The 17,339-nt window shown below is 34.6% G+C and overlaps 1 protein-coding gene across 3 annotated transcripts in view; it reads right to left on the bottom strand.

Annotated features, from left to right (window-relative positions):
• LOC140143121 (alkyldihydroxyacetonephosphate synthase, peroxisomal-like) overlaps positions 1-17,339 on the bottom strand; it is a 114,783-nt gene that overhangs the window by 93,743 nt on the left and 3,701 nt on the right. For all 3 annotated transcript variants that reach the window (XM_072165174.1, XM_072165173.1, XM_072165172.1), the window contains 5 exons: positions 3,163-3,252; positions 2,720-2,807; positions 1,289-1,409; positions 646-720; positions 50-121 (listed from right to left, as the gene is read on the bottom strand). In XM_072165174.1, the coding sequence (XP_072021275.1) occupies positions 50-121; positions 646-720; positions 1,289-1,409; positions 2,720-2,807; positions 3,163-3,252 (446 nt within the window). The remainder of the gene's footprint in view (positions 1-49; positions 122-645; positions 721-1,288; positions 1,410-2,719; positions 2,808-3,162; positions 3,253-17,339) is intronic.

Below are 17,339 nucleotides of genomic sequence, written 5' to 3' on the forward strand. Positions count from 1 at the left end.
ATTTTGTTCACCTTTTTGAGATGACGTTGACATGATCTGTGTTACTTACCTCCAAATGGTATGATGCACACATTATGTTTGCCTGCTAGGTCTACTATCTTTACAACACAGTCATGGCATGCTGAAAGAAAGAACACCAAAACATTTAAACAATTCAACCTAGATTTGCAATAGATACAATAATTAAGTGATGAAATCTGGAGAATGAAGTGCAACTGGCTGTCAACTCTCATGCATTCTGTGTGAGTCTCATATATTTTCATGCATTTGAGCACTTTGTCACACTCTCACGCCAAGGTAGTAAAATCTCACACATAGTCAAAATATAGTTTGAGGAAAATTGAGTTATATGTCCAGATTCCTATTCTCTGGATAATAAGCTTCAAAGTGATCTTGTCAGGGTTGCTTGCTCACTTGGTCTCCAAAATTCAATATTTCAATGAAGACTTCGTTTGTTTTCCAATGTTTTATGAAATGTTCATATCTCCTTTTCTTCCCTGGGGACTTTCATCTCATTTTGTGAGGACAGGTCTTATTTGAACAAACTAAAAAACAAGACAACATCTGTATCTGTATATCTGTATCTTCAAGTCATTCTTATGCTTCCACTGGTAGCTTACACATTGATAATCCAACAATACTCACCTGGCCAAATGACGATGTCTGGAATGCGTTCAAATCTACCTTCTCGGAGTGTGAAGATATCATGTAGTGTATGACCTACAAAAAACAGATGAAGCGAAAGTGACTTGATAACAGTATAACAACATTACAATAATAAATAATAATTTAAATGATTAACCTTTATGTAACTTTTTATTAATGTTAACAATATTTGAAATAAAGTGATAATAAATGAGAATAAAGGTATTGTTTTTAACCTCTGTCACGCATCTATCATCTCATAATAATCTCAGGATGCCATAATTTTCTAAAAGTAACATTATATGATTCGATAGATTGATATCATACTGCAGCTAAAAAACATTACCTTTATTCTAGAATTTGCAGAATTTTTATAAACTTAACACACAGATCTCTCTATGTGTTAGTCTACCTGGTCTTCTGTGTCATTCCTCTGCAAAATCTTTGGTGTGCTACAAGAGAACCCATGGTGTATTCAATTGCCATGGAATATGTTATGATAGCTTCAAGTAAACCTCTTGTGTGTTTGACAGTGATCAGTTCTGAATGCATGCCAGCAAACATAAATACCCCAAACTTTTTGCCATTTCCAAAATGGCAGGGAAGTAAATATTCTCCTCCATCTACTTCTATGCATGCTTACCATGAGCTCTGAATAGTCTATCCTGTCCATCTAATGAGAATGAGATACCAGTCTTCTGCAAATCATCCAGGAAACCTTCATTTCTTATACTAGGTGGTAGGTCTTCTGACTGTAACTCACGCTGTAAATATAATCATTAGTAGAACATTATCTTGAATGAAAATAATAGCAGCAAACAAACAAATAACAAGCGATACAGGAACTTCAACAGGTTTTAAAATGTTGTTGATTTGTGTTCACTGCACCAATCTCACAAGGCCTATATATGTGTCATTCAACTAGGCCATCTTAATTTAATAATTTGTTTCAAAGCCCCCGCATTAATAAAATCACCCGCTTTTTGCGCCATATTCCCACTGGAAAAAATTCTTTTTTTGTGACTGTTTTATGGGTTCTTGTTTTTCAAATCCAACACACATAAATCTCATAAAACAAATAAAATAGCCTAAATCTTAATCTCAATAAAAGTCCTCATCTTGATCATAGTGAAACCTCATTGAGATATAAAAGGTGGTCTAGCTCGTCCGACACATAAAAAAAAGTAAAGTAAAAAAAATCAATAAAAAATGCATTTCGCATTAGGTTATAAACTTGGGAATGGCTTTGAGACAATCTATTAAATCAAGATGGCCTTATGAAGGTGAAAATAGCATGACAAAATCAGACCATTGTAGGTAAAAGCATGTACATAGAGTAGTACTCACCCTCATGCCAAAGTACTTGTACTCATCATGCTCATGACAAAGTTCTCATACTCATGATTTGCCATTGTGCTGTACTCGTAGTCTCGTACCCATGTCACAGTGCCCATACTTGTACTCACAACCAAATACTCATACTCACAATTAACCAAGTACTGATACTCATAAAAGTGCTCACACTACAAGTCTGGGCCTATGTACATCTTATATCAAGCCTCCTTCATGCGGTCTAAAAATCTACTCATTTTTTCCCCAAATCAACTTTCTCAAAGCTGATGCTGACTATTGCTGTCATAACATGATACTGGTGGGCAACCTTACCACAAGTACCGTATTCGTTCCAATAAGCGCCCATACCCCAATAAGCGCCCACCCAGGGTATTTTCAATTGGCTAAAGAGTACCATTAATGTTGAAATGACTGATAGACATTGATACAGTGAAATAGCTTGAGGATTTGCAGTCCTGTGTCAAGTTGCAATACAATTACTGCATCAGAAAAGCTACTAGAACGTCTCAGGACCATATTATAACGTAGGTAAATTTGTCATTAATAAACGGCCCTTACGAAAAAATTAGGTAAACCAGGTAAAAAATAAGCACCCACCCAAAATGACTTTGTAAAGCGCCCTGGCCACTTATTGGAATGAATACGGTACCGGTACATGTATCATGAATGTGATGAAGACGATAACTTCCTTCATCTCCATTTAGATACAATACACACTTACCTGTGGTTTGTTCACACTGTCTGTGTTGAGTCCAGCAATGGTCTCCATCCAGGCTTTAAAGTGTGGTAAACCACCGGATATATTGTATCTAGAAAAATGTATGGAACATTAATTTTCGTCAAATAATAATATAATGCAAAAGAAATCAATAAATGTGATAGGTTGTATTTGGCAATCTGTGAATTAAGCCAAAGCTTTCCAGGGCCATTAGTGCCAAAGGGTAAGAAATTTGAAAGGCCCTCGTGGCATAATATATAGCCAGAACCGTATTGCATTTTGCTACACAATCTACCCAAATTGTTATGCAACTAGAGAGAAATACATGCATGTCATGTGCTATCTTATAAAACTTTGTTGCAATGAAATTACTATACATGTATTCTGATAATAAATTACACCCTGAACAGCTACTGAATATTTATTCCGGTGTTTGCTGATCTTACCTGGAGCCTTCAAAGAACACATCTCCCTTTGGGTCCAGTATAAATTTTGAGTCTCTGTAGCCCCAGCCATTCCACTTGAGTACATCTTGTCTATGCAATACAAAAACAAACAAGAGAATTTCAATGAGTTGAGTAAATTTAAAAGTGTGTGTGAGGTGCATAGCTGTTTGCCGGTAAACGAGGATGACAATTTGAAACTTTACTTTCCAACAGTGGAGGACCGTCACCATTTAGCCAACATATGCAACCGACTGCAAACAGCCTAAAAATGAATTTGAGAGTATGTCCTCAAAATCATTCCTGGTAGCTACCGGTATGTTAAAATCCCAAAACATGTGTGTATAATTTGTGTAAAATGGGTCAACATCCCTGGTTAATCATAGAAACTCATATCCATGTTCATTGATCCAGTACCTTGGCGAATACATGTAAGTGGGTGGAGGTGTGTTGTTTGCATTACGGAGGTGTGGGTTTATGGGCATGGTATGTGTGGGGGGTTTGTGCGCATGGTATGTGCCCGGGGGGATCACTCAAATATGACATTGTACGCATGCGTGACCAAATTTTTTTCAAACACCCCCTAAACGAGTTTTACCCTATCAGCAAATTTAGCCCCTTAATAAGGTAATTTAATATAGAATTTACCCTTAATGAGTTTTTTGGCCAGTAAAAATGAAAAAATGTACCCTTTTCGGACTCGTAATTTACCAAAAATTTGAAAAGGTACCCTAAACAAGTTGTTCAGTTTCAGAAAACTACCCTTATTCTTGAAAATCAGTGTTTTTAGACCCTAAGTGCGCCACTCTCAGAACTCGCCTTTGCCTAAAAAAAAAAAAACACCCCTTTTCCTTGTTTTTTTGGTCACGCATGCATACAGACCAATTATATGAGTGCTCTTCCGGGGTATGTGGGTGGTGTGTGCATGCAAGAACATTTTTTCATTTAACTGTATCACAAAAGTTAAGATTCATTTTCAAAATACAAGTACATTGTTGGTCAAAGGGCTGCCTTTAGGAAGATAAAATCTGAAAGACAAAGAAAAACACCATGAAACATACATCATATCTAAATAAAGGATTAACTTAAAAGGGACATTTCAATATCTTTATAAGAATTGAGCTCAGTGGCATAAAACAGGGTGGACAAAACAGGGGCATTCCCCTTCAGTTATGAATGAACCTTCCCTCACATCCATGCTGCCAAAATGATTATGAGCTGGCAATTTATACATGTCTATGGCAAACATCCTAATTTTTGCTCTCTGTGACATTGTTTTCCCCCTTGCCACCCATCCATTGCGCAAGACTGGTACACTGATTGAGAAACAAAATAAACTCTTGACACACAATACCACTTGACAGACAAATTATCAAAGATTGATAATCTGAACTTTGATCTGTACATTGACGTGTAAACTTAATCTCAGGGCAAAGACAAATTAGACAATTGAATTCAACCGAGGACTGATAAATCGGTCGTGCAAGCCAGATACTGTATAATAGATTAAGAGTGCCTAGATTATATAATTAAATTAACAACATGCAACACATGTACAGAAAACAAAATACTCAGTTAGTAATCAGTTATGGTATTGACCTTCTGCAGTTGTTTTACACTGATAAATTTTGAATGCAAACAATTAGACAGCACATATTTGATTTGATCAAAAAGTTTTCATTTGTTTACTATTACATTGTGATTATACAGTGAGGTAGTGAATCAATACTACAGGTGTGTTTGATTGCTGGGTCTGCCATGTGTCTGCCACATTTCAAAGTCTGCCAAATTATTCATTATTTGTAGGCCCATGTTTCACAATAAAGCAAAATTTTAATAGCAGCTTAAATGTTGATTATTTCGATCAGGATTACCATTTCACTCAAGTATAATTTTCATATTTTCACATAAATCAGGGACTGTCTTTTGCAATTTGCAGGAGAGCATTAAATAGCTCTACTGGAGCCTTAAAGGAGAGCTGTATAGTCCATAACCAAAACAGAATGTAAGGGGAGAATGGTCAACTAAGGAGAGCAAAAAACACTCTCCTATAAGGAGAGCAGTAGAGAGCGATTGCTCTCGCTCTCCTCAAAAGGCAGTCCCTGCATAAATGTGATGTACCTAAATGCAAACTCAGTTTGACAGAGGTTCTGACTGCCAAAATTCAACCTTGAGTAAAATAGCAATTATTTCTGCAATAAAGGAATGCTATGACAAAAACTTACAATTAGTTATAAACCTAGTACCGGTATGTAAAAATTTGGGCAATGTTTCCATAATTATGGATAGAAACAGTTTGCACATGCAGTTTTATGGGGTTTGTACAGTTTGTAACATGAACTCTAAACACCCTCCTGAACAACATATTCAAAAGGGCAAAAAAAAACAGCCAGGGAAAAAATGCTAATTTGCATATTTCCAAAATGGCCGCTAATGTAGGCCTCAAATTTCAAAATTGGGGAATATGGATAAAAATCATCTTATTGTATTCTTCTCATTATTAGCAGCCCCCCCCCCCCAATTTGCAAAAGTATACAAAAAGTACAAAAATTAATTAATTAAGAAACAAGCACTTGATAATTACTGAACTAAGGCCTAAAAAAATATTTGATTGGCATAACATAAACAAATTAGGTATGTCCATCTGCATTTATTTACACACATTTTAAGCTGTAAATTGCATAACAAAGGCCTTAGATCTTTTTTTTCTAATTTTTTTGCAAAAAATTGTTTAAAAAAAGTCTAGGGTCGGGTCTATTTTTCAGGCCTAATCCTAGATTTATTTTATTTGTATTGATGGATATACAAATGAACATGTATTATGACTAGCCCATTTGTTTTATTTCTGTTTTCTGATGCAGATTACAGCTGTGACAGAAAGATGGAAACCACAGTGAGGGCTGACACAAATGCAAAAATAAAGAAAAATCTTACTTACAAATGCACTATAATTCAAAAATAGGCTCCAACTTGGCCAGAGGTGTAGTACCCCCTTAACTCCTCAAATCAGGTGCACAGCTTTATTCTGAATACACTAAAGTTTGTCAAATTGCGCATGTGATGCCTGCAAGCAATGAATTTCCGTAGTCAAGGCGTGATAGAACAAGAGCCCTTACAATATGATGACAAGTGTCCTCATCTAAATATTTCCTGATGGTTAGTTAGCTGGTAGGTACGACACAATCCCCCCACATATATACGATATATATGCGGGAGGATATTCAAAAGTCTCACCGCTAGGTTTCAAGATGGTTGTAACTTGTAATCCCTTCATTCATAAATTATATTTCTGAAGTAAAGTTGTTGCTGCACCTCACCAAAATTGCTCAAATAAAACGTTAAAGTGCATTTTCGCTGTGATATTCCATCACCAGTCGCTATGATAAATTTTCTCATTTCCGTGTCAGTTTTGGTCTGAAACGTGGTTAGAAAAAGGTGCAAAACTTGGCGAAAACTTGGCAATCAATTTCCATAGTTTTTTCTGTATTTAATGGGGTCATGGTTCATGTTCATGACGTCATCCCCACCGGAAATAGTCGATAGTTTAACGAAAATCTTCGGGGGTACATGTAATGCCATGAATGAAATCTTTTCCTGAGTCCAACTCGTGCACGATCGGAAAGCTGCCGATAACTATGGATGTCGCCCGTCAATATTATTTTGCCTTGTCACGAGCGCCCTTGCATAGTTTCTGGGGGCCAAATGGCGCCCGTCGCCCGCTTTAAATCACCCTTGTACTACACCCCTGCCCAATTTTGTGCCTATTTTTGCATTTTTCTCAAAAATTATAGCGCATTGGGGACAAGTAAGATATGTAGGGCCTATATTATAGGGGCAAGGACTACGACTACTGCACTGGAAATTTTATTTTCAGCACAGACAACAGTTGTGGAGTTACAGTCAAAAATGAGGGAAAACCGATATTTGATCAATAAATCAATAACTATTTGTTTTCAGTACAGTAGTTGTAGTCCTTGCCCCTATAATATACATATCTTACTTGTCACCAATGTGCTATAATTTTTGAGAAAAATGCACAAATAGGCATAAAATTGGCCAGGGGTGTAGTACCCCCCTTAAAGAACGTCACAGGCTATTCGAAAAGAGCAGGGGATCATCCCGGTACTGTTGATATGACTGTACTTCAAAAATACACTGATCTACTCTAGGTTCCAGAGTAAAAAATAAGTACAGCTTGTCTGTACGCAGTGCGAATATACTCATACATTAGTTGTAGTAACTACAAATTTCGAACGTTTGAGTTGTAGGTACTCCCGTAGCCTGTGCCTCCAGGATTTTATTTTGGCAAGTTTGCATTAGTATATCTAGTAAAATGCTCACTTTAGAAACCTGTGTCACCGATGTATGTCATCTGTGAATGCTCAACTTATTCTACACATCAGCTTTTGTCCAAAGAAATATTTAAAAAGATGATTTTTGATGGGCCCAAAATGGCCGAAAAATGGCAAAATTTGACCAAAATTAGCACAAAAATCACATTTTTACCACCTTAAAAATTGAATTTTCATACAAAATTTCACAGATGTGTTGGAAATGATAACATACATAATATTCAACAAAAATTAGATAAAATCACAATTACAACAAAAAATCCCCCCATGCACTCCTATGGTACGTCTTATCAGAGAAAATGCCAATGTTCCGACAGTAATTTCATCATAACTTCACTTAGCAAAAAGTTAGCAATACAGTAGAAGATTGGTTTTGGTGTCAAATTGTTTCTGAGAAGTTCTCTCTTCCAATAAACAACAATTCATGTTATTAGAATTAATTTGAAATTTTTATGCCTGTCCCTATTAACTAATGAAGGCCTAGTACAAATTAGTTCGCAACGCAAACTTAAAAAAACCGGGCAAAACAGACGTGTCATTTATCGGTATGACATTTTCGTAATTGACGCTGCCCTATTTTAAGTTTGCACAGAAGAGGCAGCTCAGTTTGAATGCATCGATTTGTCAGTAAAGTACACATATACTCACTCTAAATTGTTCATCAAACTAATCCTGTGTTCCTTATGAAAAGCACCATATGCTGCATTGCATGTACAATCACCAAAAAAGATGAAAAATACATCTAAAAACTTCAGTACATGCAACCCACGGCACTAAAATTGGAAGTCATATTTTATGTGTCAAACTCTAATTACACAGGGGCGAATTACTCCAAAGGCTTGATTCATAGACTAGTGCACATCGTTTATTAGTTTATTGCGTACGGCCATGGGTGGCCGAACACAATTTTCATTTCGTCATGATTGCGACTGGGAAAACAGCCTAAACATCGCTTTTGGCACAGAGCTGACATGTACCACGTGACATCTGATCATGTGATATTTCATATTTACGGCATTAAAAGTTGAAGTTACATTGGATTGTGTGCTCCGGAAAACTTATTTTTTTCTGGATTCATAATGGAATATTAATTACAATTTCAGCCATGCACGTTTAGGTAAGAAGTACAACAACCCGTGTAATTAATATTATGACAAACATGCAGATATTTAAGCTTCTGGAGCCTTGTACTGTTTATTAATTGCTCTAATTGAAATTACGTTGCACTCGCTTTCTGCATACAGATCAACCCATACGGGCGCACACCACCAATAGCGCGTCCCATTGAAATACACGTGAAAACACGTCTCTTCTTTGCCCGATTTTAGACCTTTTCGGCAACAAATTGAACATAAATATACCACCAATCGATTGCAAATCAATGAAAATTTAATATATGTTTCAATGTACGGGTAGTCTTCCGATTAGATTTCATGATATGGGCGTTTAAACAGCACCATGACCATTTTCGACCAGTTTTTACCCTGAAAACCCGTTTCTGGTCATTTTCTCAATCCGAGGGCCTACTTTTTTCAAAAATTGGATTATGCAACTTTTATGGGATCCAAGTTCGTTTATAGGTCTCAAACTTTTATCTAAGCTATAACATGCTTCTCTTTTTCCTTACAAGTCCACAGAAAGGCCCAAAATACCTCAAAAAGATTTCGCTTTTTACTGAACTCATCCACATTACATCGTATGCGGAGTGATTTAGAGGTGTGCGCCTTATAATGCACATTTGTAAAGTCGGTTCTTTTCATTATAGATTTGAAAACTTTATTACATTTTGGATTAAATTGTCAAATTTTATTGCTCTAGGATAAATAGATTTGGAAAAAAATATGTTTGAAGTTATGTGTCCAATGCAGAAAATATACAGTTTGTATGATTTTGACCATTCTAGCAGTCTTGGTCATTTTCTTCAAAAATGTTACTCGTGATCAGCGTCTTTTGAATGGTATATTTGCATTTTTATTTCTTTAAACGTAATAAAAGTAAGTTTAAACATTTTCTACACATTCATATTTTTATATTAAGCATCATTTTGCCCCGAAAAAAAAAAAACTGAAATTTGAGACGCTTTTAAGGACACGTGCTAAAATTTAATCACGATATTAAATTAATGAAAACTCTCAGAACGCCGAATTTGCTGACTTTTTCATCACTTTAATGAACTTTAACAATATTAATTAAGAAATTTAAATTACATTTTCACTATAAAACACTTTAAAATCTTTAAGTGGCTTGTAAAGTTTTAATTCAGATCGCAAAATCGAATTTTACACATATCCGTCCTGTTTTTGACGTGATTCCTGTAAAAAGCCTACTTCGGGCCAATTAAGCCTATCATGCCTTATAAGGGCGCACACCACCAATAGCGCGTCCCATTGAAATACACGTGAAAACACGCTCTTCTTTGCCCGATTTTAGACCTTTTCGCAACAAATTGAACATAATATACCACCAATCGATTGCAAATCGATGAAAATTTAATATATGTTTCAATGTACGGGTAGTCTTCCGATTAGATTTCATGATATGGGCGTTTAAACAGCACCATGACCATTTTCGACCCGCTTTTACCTTGAAAACCCGTTTCTAGTCATTTTCTCAATCCGAGGGCCTACTTTTTTCAAAAATTGGATTATGCAACTTTTATGGGATCCAAGTTCGTTTATAGGTCTCAAACTTTTATCTAAGCTATAACATGCTTCTCTTTTTCCTTACAAGTCCACAGAAAGGCCCAAAATACCTCAAAAAAGATTTCGTTTTTACCGGAACTCATCCACATTACATCGTGCGCGGAGTGATTTAGAGGTGTGCGCCCTTATAATGGGCTATTTCATTATAAATGACAACATTGAGTCCCAAAAGGGGTCAAAATTCAAACTCATTTATTTCATGCAAATTCATTATCATTTCAAAGTTCAGATGGTGTGTCAATAATTCTCAAAATATTAGAGCGTCAAACCCTCAGGAACCATTAAAAAATTAAATTGAATTTTTGCTGTGTAAAACATAGCTGCCGCCTGAGGGGACATTTTTTAAACAATTTAATACACAACTTTGAAAGAGTATATGTAACCAACATTGGGTTCATACTTATTCATATTTAGTCTGTAATAATTGTTGTATGTTCCTTTACACTTCAGTGTCTTAAATATGCCAGTTTCAATATAAAACAATTAGTAAATTGATACTAATCCAGATAAATGGTGCAAAATTACTACATATTTTTAAGGATAAACTTTATCTTCACATGAAAAATTCATGAAATAGTCATTTTGTCCTGCCCAATAGCTACACTGATGCATAAGTGAGTATTCTGCGTCAATCTGTTGTACTAGTCATGGAAAACCTAAAATAAAAGACCCCTCCTGTGTCATTTGTTCTGGATAGGACACATTTTTTAACACATAATAAAGCATACTTTAACTTTAGAAATAGCTGCACTGCATCAATATTATTGCATAAAAGATCCCCAGCATTTAAAATCCACTACAAACAGGGTTAATATTCTGGTTAAATTAGGAATATTGCAATTTTTAGCTAACCAAGTTCAATGCAGAATAATATCATATGTGTTCTCAACAACTGGACAATAATTTGAACACTAAAGTGGTTTGTAAGCATAATTTGCAATAAAATGCAAAAATTTCTTGTAGGTTTGGCTCTTTGAAATTTTTATTTTTAGTTTGTTTACCAATTCATGGAAATGACATAATTGTGCTGGAGAGGACATTTGTTAAATTGCAAACAGAATCGTGGATACAGGCTTGCAAAATGCAACAAATACCAAATCATGTGCCACCTTGGTAGAAGGAAGACCACTCTTCCTCTACAAATTTCACATTCTATGATATAACCCTTCTTATTTCAACAATTAGTAATTAACTTCAGTTCTGGAGAGGACAAATTTTTAACGCTGAACTGTGGTATCAAGAACAAGTGGTCTACTGTATGTAAAATAAATGAATTCCTCAATCAGTGCCCTGTCCCATCAATTGGTAATATAACACAGATTATACAGGTAGGGTAAGGGTTTATATTTCCTCTTTAATGTTAACAAAAATGGAGGCATGAATTGGAGAGGACACTCATTTTTTTATTTTTAAACGCAAAATGCCAATTTTGCAAGAATCTACGGAATTTTAACATTTTTGCACCAATTTTCACCATTCAACTTGCATGATGTTCCACACATATCATATTTTCATTGCAACAAGCACATTGCCATAGAATGTACCTAATTTTTCAAAGAATTAATTCAGAATACATGGGCAAAATGAAATGGGACTCCAAAATTGGGTTAAAAATGTACCTTTTGGCAATTTTTTTATACAATAAATATACAGAATTCTGTAAAAATGCTCATGTAGCTTGTAGTTTGTGGCATACTTAGAATTAAGTTAATAACACTGCATTATCACCCTAATTATATCAACCAGATATGATAAAAGCCATTTTTGTGAACGTGTCATTTATAATGAAATAGCCCTTATGCACATTTGTAAAGTCGGTTCTTTTCATTATAGATTTGAAAACTTTATTACATTTTGGATTAAATTGTCAAATTTTATTGCTCTAGGATAAATAGATTTGGAAAAAAATATGTTTGAAGTTATGTGTCCAATGCAGAAAATATACAGTTTGTATGATTTTGACCATTCTAGCAGTCTTGGTCATTTTCTTCAAAAATGTTACTCGCATCGGCGTCTTTTGAATGGTATATTTGCATTTTTATTTCTTTAAACGTAATAAAAGTAAGTTTAAACATTTTCTACACATTCATATTTTTATATTAAGCATCATTTTGCCCCCCCCCCCGAAAAAAACTGAAATTTGAGACGTTTTAAGGACACGTGCTAAAATTTAATCACGATATTAAATTAATGAAAACTCTCAGAACGCCGAATTTGCTGACTTTTTCATCACTTTAATGAACTTTAACAATATTAATTAAGAAATTTAAATTACATTTTCACTATAAAACACTTTAAAATCTTTAAGTGGCTTGTAAAGTTTTAATTCAGATCGCAAATTCGGAATTTTACACATATCCGTCCTGTTTTTGACGTGATTCCTGTAAAAAGCCTACTTCGGGCCAATTAAGCCTATCATGCCTTATAAGGGCGCACACCACCAATAGCGTCCCATTGAAATACACGTGAAAACACGTCTCTTCTTTGCCCGATTTTAGACCTTTTCGCAACAAATTGAACATAAATATACCACCAATCGATTGCAAATCGATGAAAATTTAATATATGTTTCAATGTACGGGTAGTCTTCCGATTAGATTTCATGATATGGGCGTTTAAACAGCACCATGACCATTTTCGACCCGTTTTTACCCTGAAAACCCGTTTCTGGTCATTTTCTCAATCCGAGGGCCTACTTTTTTCAAAAATTGGATTATGCAACTTTTATGGGATCCAAGTTCGTTTATAGGTCTCAAACTTTTATCTAAGCTATAACATGCTTCTCTTTTTCCTTACAAGTCCACAGAAAGGCCCAAAATACCTCAAAAAAGATTTCGTTTTTATTTTTTCTTTTTCTCATTATATCTTTCGCTGAGTGATTTAGAGGTGTGCGCCCTTATAATGCACATTTGTAAAGTCGGTTCTTTTCATTATAGATTTGAAAACTTTATTACATTTTGGATTAAATTGTCAAATTTTATTGCTCTAGGATAAATAAATAAAAAAAAAATATGTTTGAAGTTATGTGTCCAATGCAGAGAATAAACAGTTTGTATGATTTTGACCATTCTAGCAGTCTTGGTCATTTTCTTCAAAATGTTACTCGATCAGCGTCTTTTGAATGGTATATTTGCATTTTTATTTCTTTAAACGTAATAAAAGTAAGTTTAAACATTTTCTACACATTCATATTTTTATATTAAGCATCATTTTGCCCCCCCCCCGAAAAAAACTGAAATTTGAGGCGTTTTAAGGACACGTGCTAAAATTTAATCACGATATTAAATTAATGAAAACTCTCAGAACGCCGAATTTGCTGACTTTTTCATCACTTTAATGAACTTTAACAATATTAATTAAGAAATTTAAATTACATTTTCACTATAAAACACTTTAAAATCTTTAAGTGGCTTGTAAAGTTTTAATTCAGATCGCAAAATCGAATTTTACACATATCCGTCCTGTTTTTGACGTGATTCCTGTAAAAAGCCTACTTCGGGCCAATTAAGCCTATCATGCCTTATAAGGGCGCACACCACCAATAGCGCGTCCCATTGAAATACACGTGAAAACACGTCTCTTCTTTGCCCGATTTTAGACCTTTTCGCAACAAATTGAACATAAATATACCACCAATCGATTGCAAATCGATGAAAATTTAATATATGTTTCAATGTACGGGTAGTCTTCCGATTAGATTTCATGATATGGGCGTTTAAACAGCACCATGACCATTTTCGACCGTTTTTACCCTGAAAACCCGTTTCTGGTCATTTTCTCAATCCGAGGGCCTACTTTTTTCAAAAATTGGATTATGCAACTTTTATGGGATCCAAGTTCGTTTATAGGTCTCAAACTTTTATCTAAGCTATAACATGCTTCTCTTTTTCCTTACAAGTCCACAGAAAGGCCCAAAATACCTCAAAAAGATTTCGTTTTTACGGAACTCATCCACATTACATCATGCGCGGAGTGATTTAGAGGTGTGCGCCCTTATAATGCACATTTGTAAAGTCGGTTCTTTTCATTATAGATTTGAAAACTTTATTACATTTTGGATTAAATTGTCAAATTTTATTGCTCTAGGATAAATAGATTTGGAAAAAATATGTTTGAAGTTATGTGTCCAATGCAGAAAATATACAGTTTGTATGATTTTGACCATTCTAGCAGTCTTGGTCATTTTCTTCAAAAATGTTACTCGTGATCAGCGTCTTTTGAATGGTATATTTGCATTTTTATTTCTTTAAACGTAATAAAAAAGTAAGTTTAAACATTTTCTACACATTCATATTTTTATATTAAGCATCATTTTGCCCCGAAAAAAACTGAAATTTGAGACGTTTTAAGGACACGTGCTAAAATTTAATCACGATATTAAATTAATGAAAACTCTCAGAACGCCGAATTTGCTGACTTTTTCATCACTTTAATGAACTTTAACAATATTAATTAAGAAATTTAAATTACATTTTCACTATAAAACACTTTAAAATCTTTAAGTGGCTTGTAAAGTTTTAATTCAGATCGCAAAATCGAAATGTTACACATATCCGTCCTGTTTTTGACGTGATTCCTGTAAAAAGCCTACTTCGGGCCAATTAAGCCTATCATGCCTTATAAGGGCGCACACCACCAATAGCGCGTCCCATTGAAATACACGTGAAAACACGTCTCTTCTTTGCCCGATTTTAGACCTTTTCGCAACAAATTGAACATAAATATACCACCAATCGATTGCAAATCGATGAAAATTTAATATATGTTTCAATGTACGGGTAGTCTTCCGATTAGATTTCATGATATGGGCGTTTAAACAGCACCATGACCATTTTCGACCCGCTTTTACCCTGAAAACCCGTTTCTGGTCATTTTCTCAATCCGAGGGCCTACTTTTTTCAAAAATTGGATTATGCAACTTTTATGGGATCCAAGTTCGTTTATAGGTCTCAAACTTTTATCTAAGCTATAACATGCTTCTCTTTTTCCTTACAAGTCCACAGAAAGGCCCAAAATACCTCAAAAAAGATTTCGTTTTTACCGGAACTTATCCACATTACATCGTGCGCGGAGTGATTTAGAGGTGTGCGCCCTTATAATGCACATTTGTAAAGTCGGTTCTTTTCATTATAGATTTGAAAACTTTATTACATTTTGGATTAAATTGTCAAATTTTATTGCTCTAGGATAAATAGATTTGGAAAAAAATATGTTTGAAGTTATGTGTCCAATGCAGAAAATATACAGTTTGTATGATTTTGACCATTCTAGCAGTCTTGGTCATTTTCTTCAAAATGTTACTCGTGATCAGCGTCTTTTGAATGGTATATTTGCATTTTTATTTCTTTAAACGTAATAAAAGTAAGTTTAAACATTTTCTACACATTCATATTTTTATATTAAGCATCATTTTGCCCCCCCCCCCGAAAAAACTGAAATTTGAGATGTTTTAAGGACACGTGCTAAAATTTAATCACGATATTAAATTAATGAAAACTCTCAGAACGCCGAATTTGCTGACTTTTTCATCACTTTAATGAACTTTAACAATATTAATTAAGAAATTTAAATTACATTTTCACTATAAAACACTTTAAAATCTTTAAGTGGCTTGTAAAGTTTTAATTCAGATCGCAAAATCGGAATTTTACACATATCCGTCCTGTTTTTGACGTGATTCCTGTAAAAAGCCTACTTCTGGCCAATTAAGCCTATCATGCCTTATAAGGGCGCACACCACCAATAGCGCGTCCCATTGAAATACACGTGAAAACACGTCTCTTCTTTGCCCGATTTTAGACCTTTTCGCAACAAATTGAACATAAATATACCACCAATCGATTGCAAATCGATGAAAATTTAATATATGTTTCAATGTACGGGTAGTCTTCCGATTAGATTTCATGATATGGGCGTTTAAACAGCACCATGACCATTTTCGACCCGTTTTTACCCTGAAAACCCGTTTCTGGTCATTTTCTCAATCCGAGGGCCTACTTTTTTCAAAAATTGGATTATGCAACTTTTATGGGATCCAAGTTCGTTTATAGGTCTCAAACTTTTATCTAAGCTATAACATGCTTCTTTTTCCTTACAAGTCCACAGAAAGGCCCAAAATACCTCAAAAAGATTTCGCTTTTTACGGAACTCATCCACATTACATCGTCATGCGGAGTGATTTAGAGGTGTGCGCCCTTATAATGCACATTTGTAAAGTCGGTTCTTTTCATTATAGATTTGAAAACTTTATTACATTTTGGATTAAATTGGCAAATTTTATTGCTCTAGGATAAATAGATTTGGAAAAAAATATGTTTGAAGTTATGTGTCCAATGCAGAAAATATACAGTTTGTATGATTTTGACCATTCTAGCAGTCTTGGTCATTTTCTTCAAAAATGTTACTCGCATCAGCGTCTTTTGAATGGTATATTTGCATTTTTATTTCTTTAAACGTAATAAAAGTAAGTTTAAACATTTTCTACACATTCATATTTTTATATTAAGCATCATTTTGCCAAAAAAAAAAAAAACTGAAATTTGAGACGTTTTAAGGACACGTGCTAAAATTTAATCACGATATTAAATTAATGAAAACTCTCAGAACGCCGAATTTGCTGACTTTTTCATCACTTTAATGAACTTTAACAATATTAATTAAGAAATTTAAATTACATTTTCACTATAAAACACTTTAAAATCTTTAAGTGGCTTGTAAAGTTTTAATTCAGATCGCAAAATCGGAATTTTACACATATCCGTCCTGTTTTTGACGTGATTCCTGTAAAAAGCCTACTTCGGGCCAATTAAGCCTATCATGCCTTATAAGGGCGCACACCACCAATAGCGCGTCCCATTGAAATACACGTGAAAACACGTCTCTTCTTTGCCCGATTTTAGACCTTTTCGCAACAAATTGAACATAAATATACCACCAATCGATTGCAAATCGATGAAAATTTAATATATGTTTCAATGTACGGGTAGTCTTCCGATTAGATTTCATGATATGGGCGTTTAAACAGCACCATGACCATTTTCGAACCGTTTTTACCCTGAAAACCCGTTTCTGGTCATTTTCTCAATCCGAGGGCCTACTTTTTTCAAAAATTGGATTATGCAACTTT

Source organism: Amphiura filiformis, chromosome 20 (genome assembly GCF_039555335.1).
Source record: "Amphiura filiformis chromosome 20, Afil_fr2py, whole genome shotgun sequence".
In the NCBI taxonomy this organism is placed as follows: Eukaryota; Metazoa; Echinodermata; class Ophiuroidea; order Amphilepidida; family Amphiuridae; genus Amphiura; species Amphiura filiformis.